The sequence below is a fragment of the Pleurodeles waltl genome, chromosome 3_2 (assembly GCF_031143425.1).
Source record: "Pleurodeles waltl isolate 20211129_DDA chromosome 3_2, aPleWal1.hap1.20221129, whole genome shotgun sequence".
In the NCBI taxonomy this organism is placed as follows: domain Eukaryota; kingdom Metazoa; phylum Chordata; class Amphibia; order Caudata; family Salamandridae; genus Pleurodeles; species Pleurodeles waltl.
This window is the reverse complement of record NC_090441.1, coordinates 187,924,687-187,947,928: the sequence shown is the minus strand read 5'-3', so window position 1 is coordinate 187,947,928 and position 23,242 is coordinate 187,924,687. Positions and strand designations below refer to the sequence as shown.

General features: G+C 49.0%; 1 protein-coding gene across 6 annotated transcripts in view; it reads left to right on the top strand.

Annotated features, from left to right (window-relative positions):
- Nucleotides 1-23,242, top strand: part of PRKAG3 (protein kinase AMP-activated non-catalytic subunit gamma 3) — a 313,220-nt gene that overhangs the window by 279,346 nt on the left and 10,632 nt on the right. For all 6 annotated transcript variants that reach the window (XR_011202029.1, XR_011202032.1, XR_011202031.1 and 3 more), the window contains 3 exons: nucleotides 10,815-10,980; nucleotides 13,892-13,929; nucleotides 15,865-16,011. Coding sequence is in view for 1 of the 6 variants with exons in the window: in XM_069227140.1 (XP_069083241.1) it covers nucleotides 10,815-10,980; nucleotides 13,892-13,929; nucleotides 15,865-16,011 (351 nt within the window). In the remaining 5 variants the exon portion in view is untranslated. The remainder of the gene's footprint in view (nucleotides 1-10,814; nucleotides 10,981-13,891; nucleotides 13,930-15,864; nucleotides 16,012-23,242) is intronic.

The following is a 23,242-nucleotide window of genomic DNA, read 5'->3' as shown; positions in this document are numbered from 1 at the left end:
TGTGCAGGATCCAGGACGTCTCCTGCAGCCTCGGACGACTGCCCATTGGGATGATGTTCATGTCGGCTGTGGTGGCACTGTCTGAGCATGTCGCCGGGTAGGTGGCGGTGGTGCCGGTGGTTGCGGCGGTGTCAGCGGCGGAGATGCTGGCGGTGGTGCATGTGTCAGCACCTGTGGAGGGAGACACCAGGACGTCTCCTGCAGCCTCAGATGGCTGCCCACTGTGGATGATGCTGGGGACTGTAGCAGAGGCAGCAGATGTGCAGGTGAGCGTGCAGGTGGTGGTACAAGTGGGCGTGCAGGTGGCGGTGCAGGTGGCGATGCAGGTGGCGGTGGCCACCGCCGTTCAGGTTGCTGTTCTGTCTTGCAGAAGGGGTGTCACCAGTCCCTCACCCGGAGGCTCCGTGCCCGGAGCTGACTTCCCTTTAGCCTTGTGTCCCTTCCCCACCTTGAAAGTCACTGCTGGGACCTTGGCACTGTCCTCTTTTGTCTTGGAGGAGGCCTTGCTGGGTGGTTGGTGTGGCTTTTCCCTACGGCATGTTGTCCCCTTCTTCACCTCGGCAGGTGGCGGAATAGGGTGATACTTGGCCTCACTAGCCTTGGCCTCACTAGGTGGCACACTGGCAGCCCTGATGGGTGCGGTCCGCGATGTTACTGGACTTGCAGGGACCACAGTGCTCGAGGATTTCGTGGCTGAGGTGCTGGGCTGGGATCTGGACATCCTGGCCCTAGGGGAAGGACGGGGGGAGGTGTAGGGAAGAGGTCAATGTTAGCCAGGAAAAGTTTTTTAGACACACTGGGATGGGAAGATGGAGGGGGTTTGGGAGTGGAGGAAGAGGTAGTGGTTGTAGGAGTTGTACGTCTGCTGAGTTTGGGTGAGGGTGCATGGGCTGGAGGCTGTTGTGAGGTGGATGGCTGTTGAGCGGGTGTGTGCCGGCGTTTGTGTACTTTGGGAGGAGGGCTCACAGACACACTGGGAGAGGACACAGGGGACGTGTGCATGGTAGTGGGGGTGGTGATTGCACATGAGCGGTGTGTGGTGATGGGCGTGCTAGTGATGGAGGTAGTGGCTGAGGATGTAGTGCATGCAGGTGTGAGTGGAGACAAGACTGGGAAGGAGGAGGCGGACATGGAGGAGGGGGACACAGTGGAGGCAGTGGATGTTGGTGTGTCTGCATGGGGATGGTGCTTGTGTGAGTGACTATGGGATGTGTGGTGCTTATGTTTGCCATGTCCACTCTTGTGTGTTGATGAGTGTGCATACTGGTCTGATGGTGTGCTAGGGATCGGCTGAGGTACAGGGGATTGGGTCTGGGTAGTAGAAGTTTGAGGGGGCAGGGGGGAGGCTGGACACACATGGCTGCCATCAGTGCTGAGGCCAGAGCCTGAAATGCTCTCTGTTGGACTGCAACGCCAGAATGAATGCCCTCCAGGTATGCATTTGTTTGCTGCAAATGCCTCTTGACACCCTGGATGGTATTCAAAATGGTTGATTGCCCAACAGTGAGGGATCTCAGGAGGTCAATAGCCTCCTCACTGAGGGCAGCAGGGCTGACTGGGGCAGGGCCTGAGGTGCCTGGGGCGAAGGAGATGCCCACCCTGCTGGGTGAGCGGGCACGGGAAACTCGATGAGGGGCTGCTGGGAGGGCGGTGGTGGTGGGGGGGTGGAGGCAGTACCTGTTGTTGCAGTGGGCACAGAGGTGCCCGACACCGCAATGGAGCTCCCATCAGAGGAGGAGTCGCTGTCACTGGTGTCTCCTCCTGTCCCCGTCATGGAACTCTCCTCGTCCTCCGTCCCACTGGTGACTTCAAACTCCGTACATTCACCCTCCTGGGCCATGTGGGTTGCAGGTCCCTCCTGCTCGGGTGCCAATGCTCCTCCGCCAGATGATGCTAATGCACACAAGGACAGGGTGACAAAACAAAAAGGGGGGGAAGACAGAGGAGACACATGGTCAATGCCTGCAACAACACCACTGTTGGCGGACACAACACACAGGGAGCAGCCCTATGCACTAGGCCATGCACTAACAGTTCAGGGGAAAATTGCATGCCCATGGGGGACTCTGCCTAGACCCATTTGATGCACACCTGGAACCCACAGGAGCCTGACTAGGTGTAGAGGGCACTACCACTTTTGGGGTTGGACTGGCACTGAGCCTGCCTAACAATGGATCTACCCTGGCACGTTTGCCCTGGCCTTGCGGAACCCACAGCCCACTTCCCACACCCAGAAACCTCAATAAGCACACAGAGTCATCTGCATGAGACTGTACTCACCCCCTTGTGGCTGCTGTGATGCCCTCAAGCGCCCATCCAACTCTAGATATGCCACCGCCAGGATCTGGTACATCAGGGGGGGTCATGGTGCGACTGGCACCCCTTCCATGTTGGAAGGACATCCCCAGCTGGGCCTCCGCCGCCTTCTTGGTCCAGCAGCGCAGGTCCTCCCATCTTTTGTGGCAGTGGGTGCTCCGTCTATGATAGACCCCAAGGGTCCGCACTTCCTTGGTGATGGCCCGCCAAATACCCTTCTTCTGGTGGGTGCTGACCTAGAGGATAAGTAAAGTAAGAATGGATTTTACTCCCCCGTCTGGTTCATCTTACTCATTGGCCACAACCTCCCACCCTGGCCCACATACACTGACCATCCTCAGATGCTGGCCTCTGCCCACCTCTCACCTGTATCTTCCATCGACACCACTCCATACATTCATGTCCCACAGTGTACGCACCTGTTTGTCTGGTGGACCGTAGAGTAGCGTGTACTGGGGGAGGACCCCATCCACCAGTTTTTCCAACTCCTCCGCTGTGAAGGCAGGGGCCCTTCCCCCAGACACTGTAGCCATTGTCGCTTCCAGACTCAGGTCACAGCAGCACTTGCAGTGTAGGTCCTCTCCTGTTGAAGGTCAGGTATCAATTGAGTGAACAGATAGAAAATGGCGGTCGCATCTGCGGTGGTGCATACCGTCACTGCTGGCGTACATCCTCATTGGCTCCTGGAACCCATAGGGCCCAATGATAACCAATGCTGAATTGTGCCACGGTCTTCGTCCGCCTACCGCGACGCTGCACAAAGCCAGCACAGTTACCTCATTTCCCCTTGTCCCTCCTTACAGGTCAGGCAACTGCCAATTTCAGGGGGCCACATGGCAGGGAACCTAACTGCGTCACAGCACTTTTGGGCAGGAATACGGACATACAGCGCAAAACACCGATTACATCACATTTTTTCTAAACACCCTTGTGAAACCTATGTGGTGTATGACCCTCTTCTCACCAGGGGCAGATGATGAAATGGCATCATCCTCCGGTATACAGAACCCTGGTGGACCTGTCGACAATGGAAGACAGACACATCATTATCACCTACAGACTTGATCGTGCCACAATCAATTAACTGTGTGCCCAGTTGGAGCCAGACCTGATGTCAGCCATCCGGCATCCCACAGGAATCCCCCCTCTAGTGCAGGTCCTGTCAGTACTCCATTTCCTGGCCAGTGGGTCCTTTCAAGCAACAGTGGCCATGGCTTCTCTAACGTGTTGTCCAGAGTGTTGTCTGCCCTGCTGAAATAAATGCGCAGCTACATCGTTTTCCCCCAGGTGGAGGATTTGCCCACAGTGAAAGGTGACTTCTATGCCCTGGGACATATCCCCAACATCCTTGGTGCAATTGATGGTACACATGTGGCATTTGTCCCCCCGCAGGAGTGAACAGGTGTAGAGAAACCGGAAGAGCTACCATTTGATGAATGTGCAGATGGTGTGTTTGGCAGACCAGTGCATCTCCCATGTGAATGCCAAGTATCCTGGCTCTGTGCATGACGCTTACATTTTGAGGAATAGCAGCATCCCTTATGTGATGGGGCAACTCCAGAGGCACCGTGTGTGGCTAGTAGGTAAGCCCAAGGTCCCAACACAGTTTACACAGGTGTCTGGGTATGGTAGAGTCCCTAAGGGTTGGTGTATGTCTCACAGTTGTCCCTCGATATTTGCAGATGACTCTGGTTACCCCAACCTGTTATGGCTACTGACCCCAGTGAGGAATCCCAGGACAAGAGCAGAGGAACGCTACAATGAGGCACATGGGCGAACTAGGAGGATAATTGAGTGTACTTTTGACCTCCTGAAGGCCAGGTTCCGGTGACTCCCTATACTACTCACCGAAAAAGGTGTGCCAGATAATTGTGGCATGCTGTATGTAGCACAACCTGGCTTTGCGACGCCAGGTGCCTTTGCTGCAGGAGGGCGGGCCTGATGTTGGTCTTGCGGCAGCTGTGGAGCCTGTGGACAGTGAAGAAGAGGAGGCAGAAGAAGAAGATATAGGCAACTGAAACAACATCCTCATGCAATACTTCCAGTGAGACACAGGTAAGAGACTGGCACTGCTCCTCTCATATCATACTACTGTACGACATTGCATGATTCTGCCTTTTTACCTCTGTGCATGGACCCTGACAGTTCACTTTGGCTTTCCATTTTACAGATCTGGGTACCACTTTCTGCCTTCTGCTATGTTTACTGCTGCCCAACAACTGTCTAACATTGGTATGTGGAAATGAACATTGACCTTGCTATTTTTCAGATAGGTTGCAATTACACATTTGTGAACGTACAGACTGACTCCAGATTGATTTGTGATTTCTGTGCTAATAAGTGGAGTGGACTGTGCATTGGGCTGGGGTGATGGTGGAGGAATGTCCATGGTGGAGTACAGTCTATTGGCATCACAGGTGCATTGTCCAAGGGGGCATAGGAAGTGGAGTAATGGCACTTCAAGGTGGACAGGGTAACATAGTGGGACAGAAGGGTGACAATCAGGAGAGTCTTATTTCCTGGCGGAGGTCCTGGCAATGTTCTCTGTCTTGTTCCTGGATCGCAGGGACCGTTTGCGGGGTGGTTCTCCTTCTGTAGGGTGTGGGGTGCTGGTGGCCTGTTGGTCCTGTGGCGGGACCTCCTATTCACTAGCACCGGCGGAGGGCTGTTCATCGTTCAGGCTAGTGTCAGGGGCCCGGTGGTGTACCATTGTGTCCCTCTTGGTGTTGGCCATGTCTGCCAGCACCACTGCAATGGTGACCAGGGTGTTGTTAATGGACTTCCAGTCCTCCCTGATACCCAGGTAGTGTTCCTCCTGCAGCCGCTGGGTCTCCTGAAACTTGGCCAGTACCGTGCCCATAGTCTTATGGGAATGGTGGTATGCTCCCATGATGTTGGAGAGTGCCTCGTGGAGAGTGGGTTCCCTGGGCCTGTCCTCCCCCTGTCGCACAGCTTCCCTGTTATCCTGTGCCTCTGTCCCCTGAACCGTGTGCCCACTGCCACTGACTCCAGGTCCCTGATTGTCTTGGGTTGGTGGGTTTGCCTGGGGTCCCTGTAGTGGTGGACACACTCCTGATTGACGTGTCCTGGTCACAGAGGGATGGGCCCGCTGGGTGGGTGCTGTGGTGGTGTTTCCTGAGGGGGGAGGTTCAGTGGTTTTTTGTGACAGTGGCAGGGGAACCGACTGTCCTGAGGTCCCAGATGGGCCGGGCTGGTCATCTTGATCCAGGCATGCAGAGCTGCTGTCGTCACTGTGGGCCTCTTCTGTGAGGGGACTGGATATGTCTGGCACCTCCTGTCCGGTGACGTTGGGTAGGGGTCATGTTGGGGTGTAAATGCATAGTTATTGTATCTGTGTGTGCCATTGTGTGCAATGGGTGAGTGACACTCTACTCCTGTGCTTGCATTATTGGCTTGATCCTTGTGTGATTAGTGATTTTGGGGCCTGGGTGAGTCTCTGTACTGGACATGCTTTGGTGATGGGGGTGCATGCATTGGTGTAACATGCAGGCCTTGGTTTTGGGATGTGTGGATTTTGATAGTGGGTATCTGTGGGGTGTTGGGGTGATGGGTGTGAGGTTTGGGCTAGGAGTTTGTGATAGCATGCAGGTAGGGTGGGGCGATATAGTAGTAAAGATATGACTTACCAGAGTCCAGTCCTCCTGCTAATCGTGAGAGGCCCTCAGGATGCATTGTCGCCAAGACTTGCTCCTCCTATGTTGTGGGGGAGGAGGTGGAGGTGGGGGTCCACCGCCAATCCTCTGTACTGCTACCTGGTGTCTGGATACCATGGAACGCACTTTCCCCCGTAGGTCGTTACATCTCTTCCTGATGTCATTCCGTGTTCTTGGATGCTGTCCCACTGCGTTGACCCTGCCGACAATTCTCCGCCATAGCTCCATCTTCCTTGCAATGGATGTCTGCTGCACCTGTGATCCGAATAGCTGTGGCTCTACCCAGATGATTTCCTCCACCATGACCCTGAGCTACTCCTCAGAAAACCTGGGGTGTCTTTGAGGTGCCATTATGTGGTGTAAGTGATGTGTGAGGTGCTGTTTGTTGTGCAGTGTGATGTGTTGTGTTGGTGTGTGTGTTGTATGAGGTGCGTGATGTTGTATAAGTGATGGTGTTGTGTGCCTGTGGATGCTGGAGTTGTGTTTGCTATTCTCTCTCTCGCTGCTTCTTCCAAGAAAATCGTTGTAAGGGGTTGTGGGTAATGTGTGGGTATGTAGGTGTGGTGTGTGTATGTGTATCAGGTGTGTGTATTTTGAATTGTCTAATGTGGTTGTGTTTTGTACATGTGTGTGTATTTTGAGCGCGGTGGTGTCTACCACCAGTGGTTTACCACGGTTAAATGACCGCTGCGTTGATTCATGGGTCGTGATAGTGTGGGCGTAGTCTTGTTGGCGTGACGGTGTAGGTTTTGCTATCGCCAGTTTATCACTGACCTTTGGTGTGGCGGTCTTGTGTGGGTGTCTGTATTGTGGCAGATTAAGAGATGTGGGTCATAATACCTGTAGCGGATTACCGCCGCGGCCACAGTATCTTGACGGCCGTCAGCATGGAGGTAAGCAGGATTTACCGCCAAGGTTGTGATGAGGGCCTTAGTGTGCTCACTGTGATAGGCCTCGGGCACATGCGCACAGACCCTTTTATTTGTAGGGTCACCTGACCGGTGGCACCTGTGATGGATGGCTGTGGGGTGAGTGTGCAAACCGTGGAAGCGCGTCATTCCAGAACACTAGTATGGGTCCAGTCGGACTCTAGAGGAACTTCCAACCTCCTTCAGACAATTGTTTAGAAACAAACTTGCTTTTATTTCCAGATAGTACAAATCAGACCTACCCCGAGCTGGGGGCAATGCATGTCCAGCCTCATTAGGGGCATTAGAAGATCTGAAGAGGACGAAGGTGCTTCCTGTGTGATGTCTGTAGATGTCCAGGTGGGGGTGGGCGGGGTAGGAGGGGGCTGCAGGTTGTGCTCCTAACATCCTTGAATAGTTACTTCCATTGTGTTCGCTGTGCATGGCGACGGTCGTTGTGACCTCCCTGTTTATTCAGATGCCTGGTTCTACCAGTAGGGTGACTGGCATGTGCCACATGTGCCAAGTGACATCTTTAGGAAGTCACAGCCTTTAATTCTGCGTGGATTCTAAACATGCATCCCGCTGTGACTAAAAAGCCAGCATGGCCACGTGCCCTCATGATAACGTGATGCTGCGGGAGGATTTGCCACTACCTGTGTTCGTGTGCGGTCGCCTTTACAGTGCAGTTGCTGGATACAAACAAAGAGCTGTTATGACAGCACTTGGGATAGACTTAATTTTGCCTCTTTTGTTTGTTGGATTGCAGTAGACACACCTGGATGTGTTTAAAGTGTGGGGGGTGTCCATTTTGAGAAGATGCGTTACGCCCTCACACTCGCTTGATCAGACCGATGGTGTGTAAGGGTGCATGGGCCACAACAAAGAACCAGGGGGCATATTTTCAAGGAGTTGGTGCAGGACAATGCTGCAAGTATTTTAGCTGCGCAGCCCTACACCCATTCAAACGGGCAGAAATGCTCCATATGTACAAGATATGGTGCATTTCTTTCCGCTCGCCTTGCACTGGTGCACAAATTGCTGCCTAGCACCAACGCAGGCACCTTTGCAACCCATGTTGGCAGGATTGTTTTGGTGCAGGAAGAGACGCTGAGAGGAAATTTCCTCTTTCCATGTGCGCTGCAGAATGCAGCGCACATAGAAAGAGTAAAGAATGAGGAGAAACAGATATTTCTCCGCGTTGGGCCTGCCCTGGGGAGGCGTAAGGTTTGATGCATTCCAGGGTTTACAGATCCTTGTAAATCTGGGAATGTGTCAAACCTAGGGGTGTCGCGTGGGAACACCCACTGCAGCCCCCATGGAATGCCTCCCTGAAGCAGTGTAAGGCAGCGCAGCAACTTGCCCTGAAATAGTTCACTCTATATTTTGAGGACATGAAAAGCCACGCCTAGTGGCTTTGTGTGGCCTTGAAGATATAGGTCTGCACTATGCGCCGTTGGTAGGTCACACAATGTGACACACAGGTGGCTCAAGGGGCTTCTAAATGTTCTCCCGTATTCCAGACCCTTGTCGGAGTAAGGGCTGTGGCCGGTTTGGGGGGAGTCGAGGGACGGAGTGATAGATGTGGTTGTACTAGCCCAGCTGGAGCAGTAAACCTGGTCTTTATTCTGTGGGGAGCTTCTGACATCTAGTGGTGAAAGAGTATATAGCAAGCCTCGGCCTGCTTGTCACCTATTTATTGTGCGTTGCCGGATTCCTATTTTTGTTTGCCCTGATCTGCGCCCTCAAGGCAGCACTTTCTGCACTTCAAATTTACTATCTTCCAGCCTTTCTTCAAGTACTTCGGGAATCTGTAACTACCTCAAAATATTCCAGGAGCTTCAGTTTGAATAGTAAATAATCTTCCTGCAATTTTTAGAGGAAAGGTGCCCTTTCCCCAAATATTCTGGGACTGAAGGTGGATAGTACACTTGATCTGTCAGTGCCAGTCACGCCTGCAGGTCAAGGCAAGAGGCATGCTGAAGATCACCTCAGACAGGCGGAAACGGAAGTGCTGATTCAGAGGGTTACAGAGAAGGGCACGTAGCAGCACCTGTTAGCAAGGACCCTGACACACATAGTGAACATGTATTAATGGGATTTGGGAGCTCATTGTGCAAGCACGTCTTGTGCATCCACGACTGCTTTGTGAAAAGCGATGGGCTGCAACTGGTGAGACTTGTACCAGCATTCCTCCCATCACTTCTGGGTGACGTCCTCGGAACGATCCCTGAAATGGGCCCCTTGGATGCAGCCCTGGATGCGGATTGAGCAAGGTTCAGAGGTAAAACACTCATTTTAGGAGAGTCTTATTCCATCATCCCGATTTCTCATCATTGTCCCCAGGTCCTTGCATCCTTTTTGGGTGCCTGATCCTCTTGGCTCATGTTGGCGGAGCGGGTCTGCGCTCCTGGTGTCCTTTCGCTTTCATAAGATTTGCATCTCACGCGGGACATTTTTAGAAATGTGTCTGAGGTGCTTGCTTTAGGTCTGGCAACAGTGGATTTGGGCTAAATGTGTTTATCGTTCACATTTCTTATCCATTGCGGATCTGAAAGTTCATTGCACCACGGGCAATGGGAGGAGGGGGGGAGTATAGGCTAGCAGGGGAGAGAAACCTCTCTCACATTCTGCTCTCCGCTTAGCAGTGTATGTTTTTCACTAAAGTGCCAAAGATGTGTTCTTGTCATTGTACAGCTGTTGAAATGGTTACCAAAGATAATGCCTCAGACTGTAGCTCTCCATCTCCTGAGAATGCAGCAGGCCCGATGGTCCCTTCCAATTTTGGACCCCACCAAAGGACGTTTATGTCTCAGACCGTACAGGAGGCATTACACCGAGATCAGGGCGTGGTAGATCAGCTTAGGTGCTCTAGAACCTGAAGTGTAATCATTTTTGGTCTTGTTGTTTACCAAGCAGGCGCAGTATTGTGAACTGGATGGGTTAAAGTGTATGTGTGATCTTCTTGGCCAGCTGAATGTGAATGGATAGAGAGAAGGGAGCAAAACCATTGAGTAGAAAGTGTGATCCTCCTAGGACCACAGCTTGATCAAGTTGGCAGGACCAGAGCTCAGGACTCTTAGGGGCATATTTATACTTTGTTTGCGCCGGAATTGCCTCGTTTTTTTTGACGCAATTTCGACGCAAAACTAACTCCATATTTATACTTTGGCGTTAGACGCGTCTAGCGCCAAAGTCCATGGAGTTAGCGTCATTTTTTAGCGTGGACACCTACTTTGCGTTAATTATATGCAAGGTAGGCGTTCCCGTCTAAAAAATCGACTCCGAGGCATGTGCGTCGGATTTATACTCCTGGGCAAAAATCACGCCCGGGAGTGGGCGGGTCCAAAAAAATGACGTACGGCCGCTTTTGCGCTGTTTTTTAGCACCTGCAAAAGGCAGGCGTTAAGGGACCTGTGGGCTCTGAAGGAGCCCAGAGGTGCCCTCCCATGCCCCCAGGGACACCCCCTGTCACCCTTGCCCACCCCAGGAGGACACCCAAGGCTGGAGGGACCCATCCCAGGGACATTAAGGTAAGTTCAGGTAAGTATTTTTATTTTATTTTTTTGTGGCATAGGGGGGCCTGATTTGTGCCCCCCTACATGCCACTATGCCCAATGACCATGCCCAGGGGACAGAAGTCCTTGGGCATGGCCATTGGGCAAGGGGGCATGACTCCTGTCTTTGCTTGAGTCTTTAGAGTTGGTAGATGTTGAGTGCAGGTTTATATAAAGACACCTGGATAGTTTTCATTTCACTGTATATCACGCTTGAAGGGAGTCTAGAATTTAGCATGAGTAGCAGCCAGGGACCTGGAGGAGAGATGTGCATCGGTGAGCCCATTCAAGCTCCTTACATCCACCCTCTCTCGCTACTGGAGTGTGTGGGCCAGTACTGACGGTGTTCTCTCCCACAGGGCGCCATCATTCCAAAACCACGCTTCTTCCAGCAGACCATCGAGCAGCTGGGTATCGGAACTTTCCGGGACCTGGCTATGATCCATGAGAACGCGCCAGTCTTCGCAGCACTGGAGATCTTTGTGGACCGCCGTGTGTCGGCCCTGCCCGTAATCAATGAAGCTGGTGAGTTTATGGTGGCTTAGAAGAGCTTGGGATCTCTATCCAGGGCACACAAAGTAGCTTATCGGTGATGCAAGAGGCTGTGGGAATCTGTAGGTAGGTAATGCATAACAAAGTTAAGGACCACCAGGATACTGTGTCTTGCTTTAAATTATATTCACCTTTATCCTTTATTTCTCAGTACTGTTGCTCTTGTTTCTGCTCAGAATTCTTACTCATGGTATGCCCTACTCCCCTTCTAAACTGGGCATATTGAAGTTTTCTCCAAGTGCTGTGGTGTTCTCATAGAAGTGAAAGTTCCCTTGCTGTCTGCTCCAGTTCACGCTGTATCCTCCTCCCAGATATGGTCTGGAGCAGTTATCTCAGGTGGCCTGGCAATCTCATACAGGCGGGGATTGTCCTGCTTATCTTCTCATTCAGATTTGATGCTATGGGATGAATCTGACTGACTGGTTCTTAGCAGGTGTGAGGTCTACTACTCTGACATAGCAAAGGCCAAGGCAAGGTGAATACTCCATTGTCAGGGTACCTACCTTCTCTCTGGGTGATGGTGCCATGATTCAAGCAAGGATTGGGGTGACGTTCCCTACAGGTGAAGCTGGAGTACTTGTCTCCTCGAAGGCAATGTTCAATAGACAAAGCTGTGCAATTCAAGTTGGAATCACTCAGGTCAGTCGTGCTGCTGTGCAGGCTCCTGAGGCCGGAGAGAAATGATAACCCTGGCAAAATGCATTGATTTGTGGATCATGACATTCAGTCAGACCAGGTGTCTGGCTATCACGGATGCTCGTCTGGATGCTGTTACTCTCAGGGGCAGGGACTGACAGGTTTAGTTTTCCAAAGCTTTATATCTATCTGGAAAATGAAGATTAAATTAAACCATCTATTGGCTGTTAGTCTGCAAATCTCATTGCCAACTGGCTAAATTACCTAATGTTTGCTAAATCTTGTACTCTCCTAAAGGATACATTATAATATAATAAAATACACAAACAAATTAATGATAATTAATGGCCGGTATTTAATCCTATTCCCCTTGGTGGCCATTCTTAATTACTCTGACCTTACATGGGACTTCCTGCCCACAACCATCATCATTGTCTTAATGCCAGCTCTTGTAATGCTACTTTTGATCATGTGCCGTAAAGAATCGGGCAGTCAAGAAACCTATGGAAAAGCACCTTACAGTTGCACACCCATCAAGCTACGATACAGTAGAGGTGGGGGGAATATGTAGAGCACAAGACCTAGGGCTTGATAAACCCTTGTGAAGGAGTAACCCATCCGGCAAAGTCTAAATCAGGCCCTTAATATTTTATCAAGAAGCAGCACATGGTTATGAAGATCTACAATTAGTATATGATACATGTGTCTAAAAAGAAAAGGATTGCATTCTTGAAAGCAAAACTAAGACAGAGTGCAGGCAAAGTAATGGAAATGTAACATTTTACAGACTGAAATCTACTGTACCAAAAGCTTCTGTGAAAAATGCAGATGCATAAAGTAAACTCCATTCAGTAGTAACCAGGTGACTTAAAAAGACCTTTGTTAGCAGCATAGTATAAATATTATTATAAAGTAAAAACTATTCTGTACCTGAAGCAGACTCTGTCAGTGATGTAGCAGGTGAAACATGTTAAGGGTTTTTTAAAGCAATGCTTTTTAGCACAGAATGCACTGGCCTTGCACTCTTACCAGCTTTCTCTGGTGCAACAGTTTTTCTCATACTTTGCACTTATTCATATCTCATTCCAAGTACATCTTTGTTTTTTACCGTTCATTCTATCCTTCTGGGCCATATTTTGAGAAAACCTTAATTTGTCAATGATTTGAAGCAGTAACCCTGGGATAAACCTATATTTCAGATTGCTGAGTGTGCTCTTCTTCAGCATTTAGGATATTTTAACTCCCTCTACAGGTCCTGCAGCAATATGTACTATCTGGGAGGAAGCAAGACAACATTTTGACTATTCAAATAATTATATGTCTTTTACTGAAGACATTAGGGCCATATGTACGAACACATTTTCCCATAGACCCAGAATGGGTAAAACCCTTTGCTACATCTGGCCCTTACTGCCTAAAACAAACCCCACTCTTACGCAGCTAAAAAAAGGTTTTAAATTACTGTTTCTTCTGAGGGATGCAAAATAATGTACAATGGGTTTCAAAATAATTCCAATCAGGAGTTAAGGATAGGTGTGCGCCAACTGAGACTGCCTTTAAAATGTATTTTAAAGTACTGTACATTTGAGAGGACCATTTGGGGAAGTCCTGTTCAGAGAGCACAGCCTTACATCAGTCAGAAGTCCAGTGAATTGAAAACCACCAGAGTAAATCAGCCATGTTAACTCCACCCTCAAAAAGGCAAGCAGCCCTATGGTGGAATGTATGAGTCCTGCCTAATAAAGAGGAGGCGCTCGCAGAATGTTTATCCAGTGATTTCAAGAAAGACCAGCCCTGTTAGTGGGGAGGCATCTTTGGATGGCTTTGAGGCGGATGGAACGGAGAGTTCCATGGTCCTTGCACCTGGGAAGCTTTAGAATTAGATTACTGAATTGCATACGGCAAAGACCCAGGGCATGATTTAGAACTCGTGGATGGGTTACTCCGTCACTACGGTGACGGATATCCCGTCTGCAGAAATCTAAATCCCATTAAATCGTATGGGATTTAGATCTTGGCGGATGGGATATCCATCACCATTGTGATGAAGTAACTGGTCCGCTGAGTTCTAAATCAGGCCCCAAGACTGGAGGGTTCTTACTTCAGCTACACTTTTCAGATGGGGGTAAGGAGGGGTTTAGGTAAAGCTGGCATTCCTCGGAAGTACACGGATTAGTGGGCATCACACATGGTTCCAGTGACTTGGAGGACATGTGAGGTCTGATTTGTCTCTTTCCTTCTCTTACAGGCAAAGTGGTGGGACTCTACTCCAGGTTTGATGTCATTGTAAGTATATCAGGAGTATCCTTGACCGTGGTGTAAAATTACCATTGGAGACCATAATATATTGCAATAAAGTGTGGTAAATGTATTATAAATCTCCTCTCATCCACCATTTTTGAAAAAGCATCAGATTCCAAGTTTAAAGTACTGATATCCTTGATGTAGTTCTGGTCACATCATTTGAGATTATGATCCTCTTCACAAGTCGGGCAGACTGATGTCCTGCATGGAAGACCGCTCTGCCTGATCACGAATTACCAGTTGTTTTTTACACTCGATTTTCTCCCTTGCAGCAGGTGGTAAGTGGGAACTTTAATCCTCATGGAATTGGGAATTCAGTGTGATTTAATGCTGATAAACTTGGGTCAACACATTGATCCCTATCCCATGACGTGTGTGGTACTGCTGGGATTTTATTGTGCAGTAGCAGTAATTATGGGTGCAAGGTTTGCACCCCACGGGTGCCATGCAGCTCGTAATGAGGACCTTCGTATGCTGAATTGATTCATCAGCACTTCTACTACAACCACCATATCGTGCTACTATCATCGCAGAGGCCAAAATTCAAAATGCAATACTGCGATAACATATTCGACATATCTCTCAAGTACTAGAGCCCCTAGTTTGTCTGTCATGATAAAAGGAATCTTGGCTACCCATCTCAATCATGGTGCTGACCGTGGAGGGATGCAGGGCTGCTAGATCTGTGTGTATATGGCAGAAACCTAGATGAGGAGCAATGGAGGGCTGAACATTACCTTTTCACATAAATGTACAGTTTTGGGAAGCATTAAATAATTTAGGGCCAGATGTATCAAAATGTTTTGCGATCTCAAATGGCCCAAAGGGCCGTTTGCGATTAAAAAAAACAGCATTTTGGTATGTAACAAATCCAATTTGTGATTCAATAACTTGTTACCAAATCGCAAATTGGAAATGCGACTACATACCGATTCGGTATTAGGAAGGGGCGTGTCAAGGACATCCCTTCCTAATACCGAATCGCAGAGGTATATATAATTGTTTTGTGACCATGAATGCGGTTGCAAAACAATTGCAGTTACCACCAATTTCAAATTTGTGGTAACCCATTCGCAAAGGGGAAGGGGTCCCCATTGTGAATGCATGCGAAAACATTTTTTAAGAGCAGGCAGTGGTCCCACGAACCTTTAAGAAAAACAGGCTGCGTTGAAAAAAAAAAGATTGCTTTATTGAAAAGCAATCACAGACATGGTGGTCTCCTGAGCCCAGAAGGCCACCATCCCTGTGATTGTAGCCATTCGCAATGGCTCACAAATTGCGACCTACCTCATGAATATTAATGAGGTAGGTCCATTTGCGAGCCCTTGCGAATCGCAGTATGAAACTCCTGGAGTTTCCTGAATTCCAATAGCAATTACTTAAATGCGATTCACAAAACAAATCGCAATAAGGTAATCGATTTTGGATAAAATGATGCATCTGGCCCTTACTTAGAAGCGTATGGTTATGGCTCTAGTGTTAGGACTGGGAGTGTGAAACAAACAAACATGTGGGATTCGATATAGGAGCTAAGTGTGGGTGAAGCCTCTCCTTAGAAGAAGCAGTGTGGAACAAGACCAAATGAAATTTGACAAGATTCAAGATTATGAATCCTTCAACATAGCAAAAAATACAGATTAGCCAAAGGACTCTATCCTTGCAAGAGCACATGGTGTTTCATTTTTCTAAAAACCTGTATTATAATTCTGCTTAAGCTGCTTCATAACATTTTGAGGCTCCTAAGTGATTCCCTCTCGCTTCTCTCTTTGCTGTCACTTTTCTCTGAATGTTTTTTCTATACGCGGCTCTACTGCATCTCTCAATGTTTCTTTTCTTCTACTCTCAACCTATTCCGTAAATGGCTTCTTCCCAGAAATTTCTCTAAATCTCTTTCTCTCTTTCTCACCTTCCTCCCAGCACTTGGCTGCCCAGAAGACCTACAATAACCTGGATATCAGCGTGAAGGAGGCTTTGAGACGCCGGACCCTGTGTTTGGAGGGCGTACTGAAATGCTTCCCATATGAGACCCTAGAGGTTGTGATCGACCGCATTGCAAAAGAGCAGGTACTTCAAGATCTCAGGCCAACACTGGCCCCTAGAGAACTACATCTGCTGTGTATGGTACTGGTGTGCAAGTACAGTATCCACATCCTTGCAATGATTACTGTTCCTAAATCCACTGGGACCTTCATGGCTCTGAGTCTGGAGACATGTTTTCCTAGCTCATCACCGCCATTTGGTGCCTGTTTCTAAATGACCTTGGAAACCTGCAGTGGATCAACTACTGAGCCACCAAAAAGCCCACCCTTCGGAAACCTGAAAGGCAGATCAGTTCAAATACTAATCAATATCACCTGCTGAATTCTGGGAAAGGATCAACTGTTGAATTATTGGATTGATTGTCTAAGTGACCATTTAAATGGATCACACAATAAATCGACAGACAGAATCTCCTATTGAATCTCTGAAAATTGTAACGTATAAGCTACCTGGAATTATTCATTAATCAGACTCCTGGGATTGAAAATGTATTCACTCCCTGAAAAGAGTCTTCATTTGGATCTCAGTATTTGGGCTTCTTTCTTGAGGCAGAATAAACATCATGAATTCTCAAACAGGGGTGGACCTTTTAAGTTGCCCTTCACACGATGATGGTTAGCCTTTTGGAAGTATCCCAATCCAAGATGAGGCAGAGTCTATTCTTGTGATTTCAGTTCCTGTTTCAAGCATAATATAAACCAGTGTTTGAAAAGGCAAGGTGCATTCTAACAATATATTCTCTGTTTTTTGCACTCTTTGACTATTGGTATTTGTTTTTGTCACAGTTTTTTCCTCCTTTAGATTGAGACTGAACAAGTCAACAAATTAACTACTTGATGACATAGTGTACTTTCTGATGTTAAATAGTCCCTCATACCTTTAATTGGAGGTAGAAAAATACACCCAAACAGTCAATAGAAAGAAGGTGAGACTAAAATATACTAGTGGGCTATTCTAAGTTGTGATTCATACTTCCTCAAGCTAATGTCTGATTGCTCCGAAGCCAAAGGCCACAGGCATTTAAGCTGAAGCCCCTTAGAGTGCTATGAAATACAATGGGCCAGATGTTTGTCCATTTCATTTTGCGAGTCTCTAATTGCGATTTTTTGCAACTCGGAAATAACCTACCTCATCAGTTTTCATGAGGTGGGTCATAATTTGCGACTCCAGTCAGGATGGCCAGCACTCGCAGGGATGGTGGTCTGCTGGGGACAGCAGACCAGGATGCTTGTGACTGTTTTTTAAATAAAGCTGTTTTTTTTTAATGCAGCCAATTTTCCTTAAAGGAAAACAGGACGCATTTCAAACAAAAAAATGTAAAGTTTTCTTTTCATTTTTTCAGAGTAGGCAGGGGTCCGTAGGACACCTACCCGCTATTTTTATTTTATTTTTTGCTTTCATTCACTATGGCGTTCACGCTGACAGAAAGACATTAAAAGTGTGGTCGGGTACAATTTTGATACTGGGAACTGGCACTTGTGCGTGATTCGCCTCTTTTCATGAACTCACCCTGACCTCCAACACTGGGTCAGAGCGTGCATGCGTGTATGCATCACTCTGCGGGGGCGTGACCTTGCACTTTGTTACATTCCTCCAAAACACTTTCAACAAATTTAAATTACATAGTCTAGCCCATCATGAATGGAACTCACATGGGTTCTGGGAGCCAGTCTTGTGAAAGTGATAACAGTTTTCAGGTTCTAATCACACATATATTCCTCAAGTCTTTTTGGTCTCATATGGTGCCCCAGGATGTAGAGGTGACTCCCGGCTAGTGACGCCGCCACAGTGCGCTTGGGTAACGGTTGATTCCTTTTGGCTGGGTGGAGCTGCAGTTGGCAACCCAGGACTTTTACTGGGGTGGTTGGCTTCCATGTCATGCACCTCTTCTCCACTCACTTGGCTGAGGGGGGAAGTTCACTGGTCTGAGTGACTTACCGTTAGTTGGCACCATCTGGTGAAGGCAGAGATGTTTGTTGTGATGCAGTCTGAAGTGTTTCTGGCGGTTACCATTGTGCCCTTTAGGGTGACCTCTAGAGGTGGGTGGACTTCGAAGGGGTGTTGAAACTATCCCCCCCAAAGTGCCAATCTCGCACAAGGACCCAGTCTCCCATACTGATGTCTGAAAGTTTGGCATGGCGCACCTGGCTGGCTCTCGCATTGGGCTTCACTTTTCTTAGTTGCATGGTTACAACATAGACAGGTTCAGGGAACCAAGTAGTTGCATGGGGTATGGTGTTCTGGAAAGTGTGCCAAAGCATGATATCAGCTGGCGCTTTGTGAGTTGTGCCAAGGTGTGGGTGCACCTGTATGCATCCAAGGTTTTGTGTATCACTGCCTCATTGTCAATTTGCTGTGCACACCAGATGCGGAGGAGGGAGTGCATCTGTCTCTCTACTTTCCCATTGACTTGGGGCCAGTGGGGTGGCAGGGTGATCTTCCCATTTTCAATGGCCAGGGACTGTAGGTTTTTTTTTATGTCTAGACTTTGGAACAGGGGTCCACTGTCGCTTTTGAGAGTGTGGGGGACCCCAAAGGTAGCAAAGACTTTGTCGAGGCATCTTCTGACATGGTCAAATGATGTCGCCGGTATTATCTCAACAACAGGAAACTTGGAAAAAGTATCTGAAATGACTACCCTGTGCCAGCCGTCAGGTAGACCCCCAAAATTCATGCTGAATTTGCACCACGGTCCCTCACTTGGGCTGTCAGTCATGACTGGAGGAGGTTTGTCTGGTAGCCTGCTTGCTTGGCACCAGTGACATCGTGCGACCATATCGTCAACTTGGGTGTCCAGGGCAGGTAACCACACCTTCTGTCTCAGCGCTGCCCTGGTCTTGGTGACCCCTTGGTTGCCTCTGTGTGTGAAGGTCAACATCATCGATCGCAGCGATTAGGGAATGATGATCTGGTGACCGTGCAGGAGGAGGCCTGGTGGTGTGGTGTTGAGTTTGTGGTGGACATTCCGGAGGGCATTCGGGTCCTGTTGGGTGATGTTGTCATGCTTCCTCAGGTCCTGGAGGAAGTCTTTCCTCTCTTCAGAGGCAGCAGCCTCCTGCAATTTGTGGAGTGCAGAATCCAGTCTGGGGTCGTCAGAGATATCCTGAATGGAGAAGTTAGGACAGGCGACTTTTGCCACCCAGTGGGTCTGCTCGTCTGCTTCTAGTGCAAGGGCGGGTGGACTGTTTGTCGCTGGTTGTGGGTGTCTAAAAAGTTAATCGGCCTGGTTGCCACAGCCTGGCTTGTATGTCACAATGAGCTGAAACTTATGAAGCTGCTGGGTCCATTTCTTAATCCGGGGGTGTGGGGCAGTCCCAGAAAACAGAGACAGCAGTGGCTTGAGGTACGTCCAGCCCTGAATGGTTGGCAGTACAGGTAGAGGTGAAAGTGATGACAGCCCCTTTTGATGGAGAGGCTCTCCTTTCCAAAGTGTGCATAGGGTTTTGCCATCTCTGTTAGAGCCTTGCTGGCATGTGCGACCAGGGCCCAGCACTCATCTCCTGCGTGTTGCATAAATACAGCACACAGACAAATGGAGCTGGCATCAACTACTAGCTCTGATTCTTTGGAGGGGGCAAATTAGGCCATAACGGTGTCCTGGAGGAGTTCTTCCTTGATTGCTTGGAAGGTGTTTTTTTCTGTCAGGCTCCACTACTACGGTGTTGATGCTCAAGTGAGGTGTCTCAGCGGGCCAGCTAGTGTTGCTAGGTTAGGGTTGGATCTGCCACAGCAGGTTGCAAGCCCTAGGAAGCTTAGAACTTCTGCTGCTGATGATGGAGTGGCCACCTCTTTTATGTCAATTTACTTGGACGGGCCGACCTTGATGCCATCCTAGGAAAAGATATAGCAGAAGAACCCCATCTCTTGTTGGAAGAACTGGCATTTTTTCCAGGTTGAGGGTGAGGCCGGCAGACTCGATCCATGAGAGGGCAGGATGCAGGCTGCACTGCTGGCTGTCAATAGTGGGCGCATGAATGAGGATGTCATCACTGACATTGATGGCGCCTTCAAGGCCTGTCAGAACTTTTTGGATAGCATTTTGGAATACTCCCGCAGCCGATGATATCCTGAAGTTGAGCTGGTGGTAATGGTGGAAGCCAACATGAGTGGAGAATGTTGCAATACATCTGCTGTTTTCATGGAGCTCAAGCTGATGATAGCCTGAGTTCAGATCTAGTTTGGAGAACCAGGTTGAGCTATTGATGTCAGCTATGAGGCCACCAATGGTGGGGGATATATGCCATTCTTTTTTAATCATTGTGTTGGGTACATGTATGTCTATACAGATCAGGATGCAGCCTGGTTGATTGGGTTTGTTGATGACTACCATGGGGGACACCCATGAGGTTGGTTCACATACTTTTTCAAGGACTACTGCATCTTCCAGTTTTTAGAGCTTAGCTTCCACCACTGGATGGAGATGGAAAGGGATCCTGCCGTGGCTGAGTTCCATCGGGCAGACTGAGGGGTCGATGTGGAGTCAAATTGGGGGAACTTTTAGGCATCCCAGGCTGGTGAACAGATAGGAAAAATCGAGAAGAAACTTGCCCATGTCACCTAAAATATCACCTTAAGCCGCAGCAAAGTGGATGAGTCGAAGTTGTTTGGCCATGTCACAGTGGATGGGAGTTTCTGAGTCTGTAAAGGTGACAAAGAAGTTGGCTGGGCTCAAGTGGGCGCCATGCTATCCCCAGCCAGCAGGTTGGGGAGTCGTCCTCCTGTATGTAAAGATGCGTGCTGACGAGGGCCGCAGGCTAGGCTGCAGAGCTAGAATGTGGAAGTGGCGCAGGCTGGTAATGTTCATAAAAGCACTGTGTCAATGAGAGTAGTGGTTGGGGTGTTGTCAATTAAGATTTGACAGGTGGAATGGACGCGGTGTGTAGGTTGTCCTGGCATTAGAGCAAATGAATAGAGGAGAATGTCATCATTGTCCTCATCTCCAATGTTGCCCTGCCCGGAGTCAGACATGGGTAGTTCGCTATTCAGAGTGTACGTGAGGTCATGTGTGACTGCTGTCAATCCGTGAGCGCGTGGTGTGCTGCGGCCCTGTGGAGCGGTTATTCGGCACACCCTTTCAGCAGACTGCTGAAATGATTTTGTCAAAGACAGACTGAGCAGGTCTTGCCTCTGGCCTGGCATTCATAGAGTGGGTGAGGGGAGAGACCTCAATATACACACTGTTCTTGTGAGCTGTCCTGGCATTGGCCGTGGATTGGGTTGCAGAGATGACCTCTGTTGAGAGCAGCTGGAGTTTCCATTTTGATGGGCTGAGGGGCTAGCCCTGTTGTGGCAGAGAGTTTTTGAAATGCAAGTTCAGTCTGTTCGGCTCGGTCGTTAGAGAGTTCATGGGCCCGGGTGAGCATGAGGATTTTGTCGAGAGGCATAGTGAGTCGGTGGAGGATGTGATGTCTCAGCATAAATGACCAGCAGCCATGTATTATCTGGGCTTTCACTTCTCTCTGAGGATCATCTTTAGTGCACGTGCTAGCCAGCTCGCGCAAGTGGGCACAGAAGAGGTCAATAGATTTGCCCTCACACTGGCGATCTTGCCACAATTTGAAGCATTCAAAATTGGGATTCATTTGAGGGTCAAAATGCGCATTCAGGGCCCTGATGGCGCTATTGTAGTCTTCGTCAGCAGTAGTATTGGGGAGGTTGCAAAATAATTTGAATATCTCCTCCCCTGTGTAGTGGGGAAAGGAGGGAGCATTTTGTCTCGCCATCTGTCTCTTTGGTGACCCTGAAATTGTTTTTAAGGTGAGTCATCAAGGAGTGCCAGTGAGGCGCGGTGGTGGCAGAGTTAATAGTTCACTGAAGGGAGGTAGTGGGTTGGGTGTTCCTCCCACAGCATGGGCATTTATGAAGTGTTACGGAGGCATGGTCTGTGCATTGTTCTAATGATCTAGCTCATGATGGCCGGGCGGAGAACTACAGAATGGCTAGGGGAGGCCTGCGAGTTGCACCGGGCTGGAAGGCAGCTAGACTGATGTTCAGGCAGGAGAACCAGCGCTCACAGATAAAAAGATCAGTCGTGACGCTGCTTGAGTGGATCACTGCTGGGGTCGTCCAGACAAGGGTGCTACTGTTGAAGTGGAAGTTTGCACCCAGCGCTGCAAGTGTCGGTAGGTGCGGATGGTGGGGCTGAAGGCCCAGGTGTTGGAGCGTACAGAGCTCATGCTCTCAGGGCCGAAAAGAGAACAACAGGATTTGATGCCTTTTATGTGGGTCTTGATGATCAGCAGACCACTCGGGGTTGAGGAGTCGAGGGTGTGAGGCCGACTCCGTCCTTGAGGTCAGTGTGGTGATGGCCACTGCGGGGTAGTACAAGTCTAAGGTGCTCGCTTGACTGAGAGTCTGTACACTCATGGTCAGGTATAACTCTGCAACTGGAACTGGCAGGTGGCCAGGACCCACCTCTCTTTATTAGCTCGCCCTGACCTCAAGGTGAGGTCAGGGCATGCGTGTGTGTATGCATCACAGCATGGAACATGACTTTGCTCTGTGTTACACATTACATACCCGGGCTGCCTGAAAGACCAGGCAAGCAGGATACACATGCAGAGGTAGTGTGTGTGAAGACCAGCCCTGGCAAAGAAGCATGGATTGTGACATCAGCAGCAGGAACACGCCAATGCCCTACCCCACCATGCAGACGGGGCAGCTGCTATTTTACATTGTATTATCAGGCTCAGGGAACCATGCCCATTGTCAAGCCACAGTCCTGTCCACACAGCGATCACAGGCTGTATACTATGCTTAGGGAGGGAGCTTATGCTATTTTCTTTCAGAATTATACTGTAGGAGGCTGGCATGGCTTGTAGTGGGTACCAGAGGTACGTACACCTTGTGCCAGGTCCAGTTATCCCTTATTAGTGTAGAAGAGGTGTTTCTAGCAGCTTAGGCTGATAGAAGGTAGCTATGGCAAAGCAGCTTAGGCTGAACTAGGAGACATGCAAAGCTCCTACTATACCACTGGTGTCATATGCACAATATCATAAGAAAACACAATACACTGAAGTACTAAAAATAAAGGTACTTTATTTTTATGACAATATGCCAAAAGTATCTCAGTGAGTACCCTCAGTATGAGGATAAGATATATACACAAGATATATGTACACAAACCAAAATTATGCAGGTAATAGAAAGAAAAGTAATGCAAGCAGTGTAAAGTTACAATAGATTGCAATAGGAGCACATAGGTATAGGGGCAACACAAACCATATACTCCAAAAGTGGAATGCGAATCACGAAT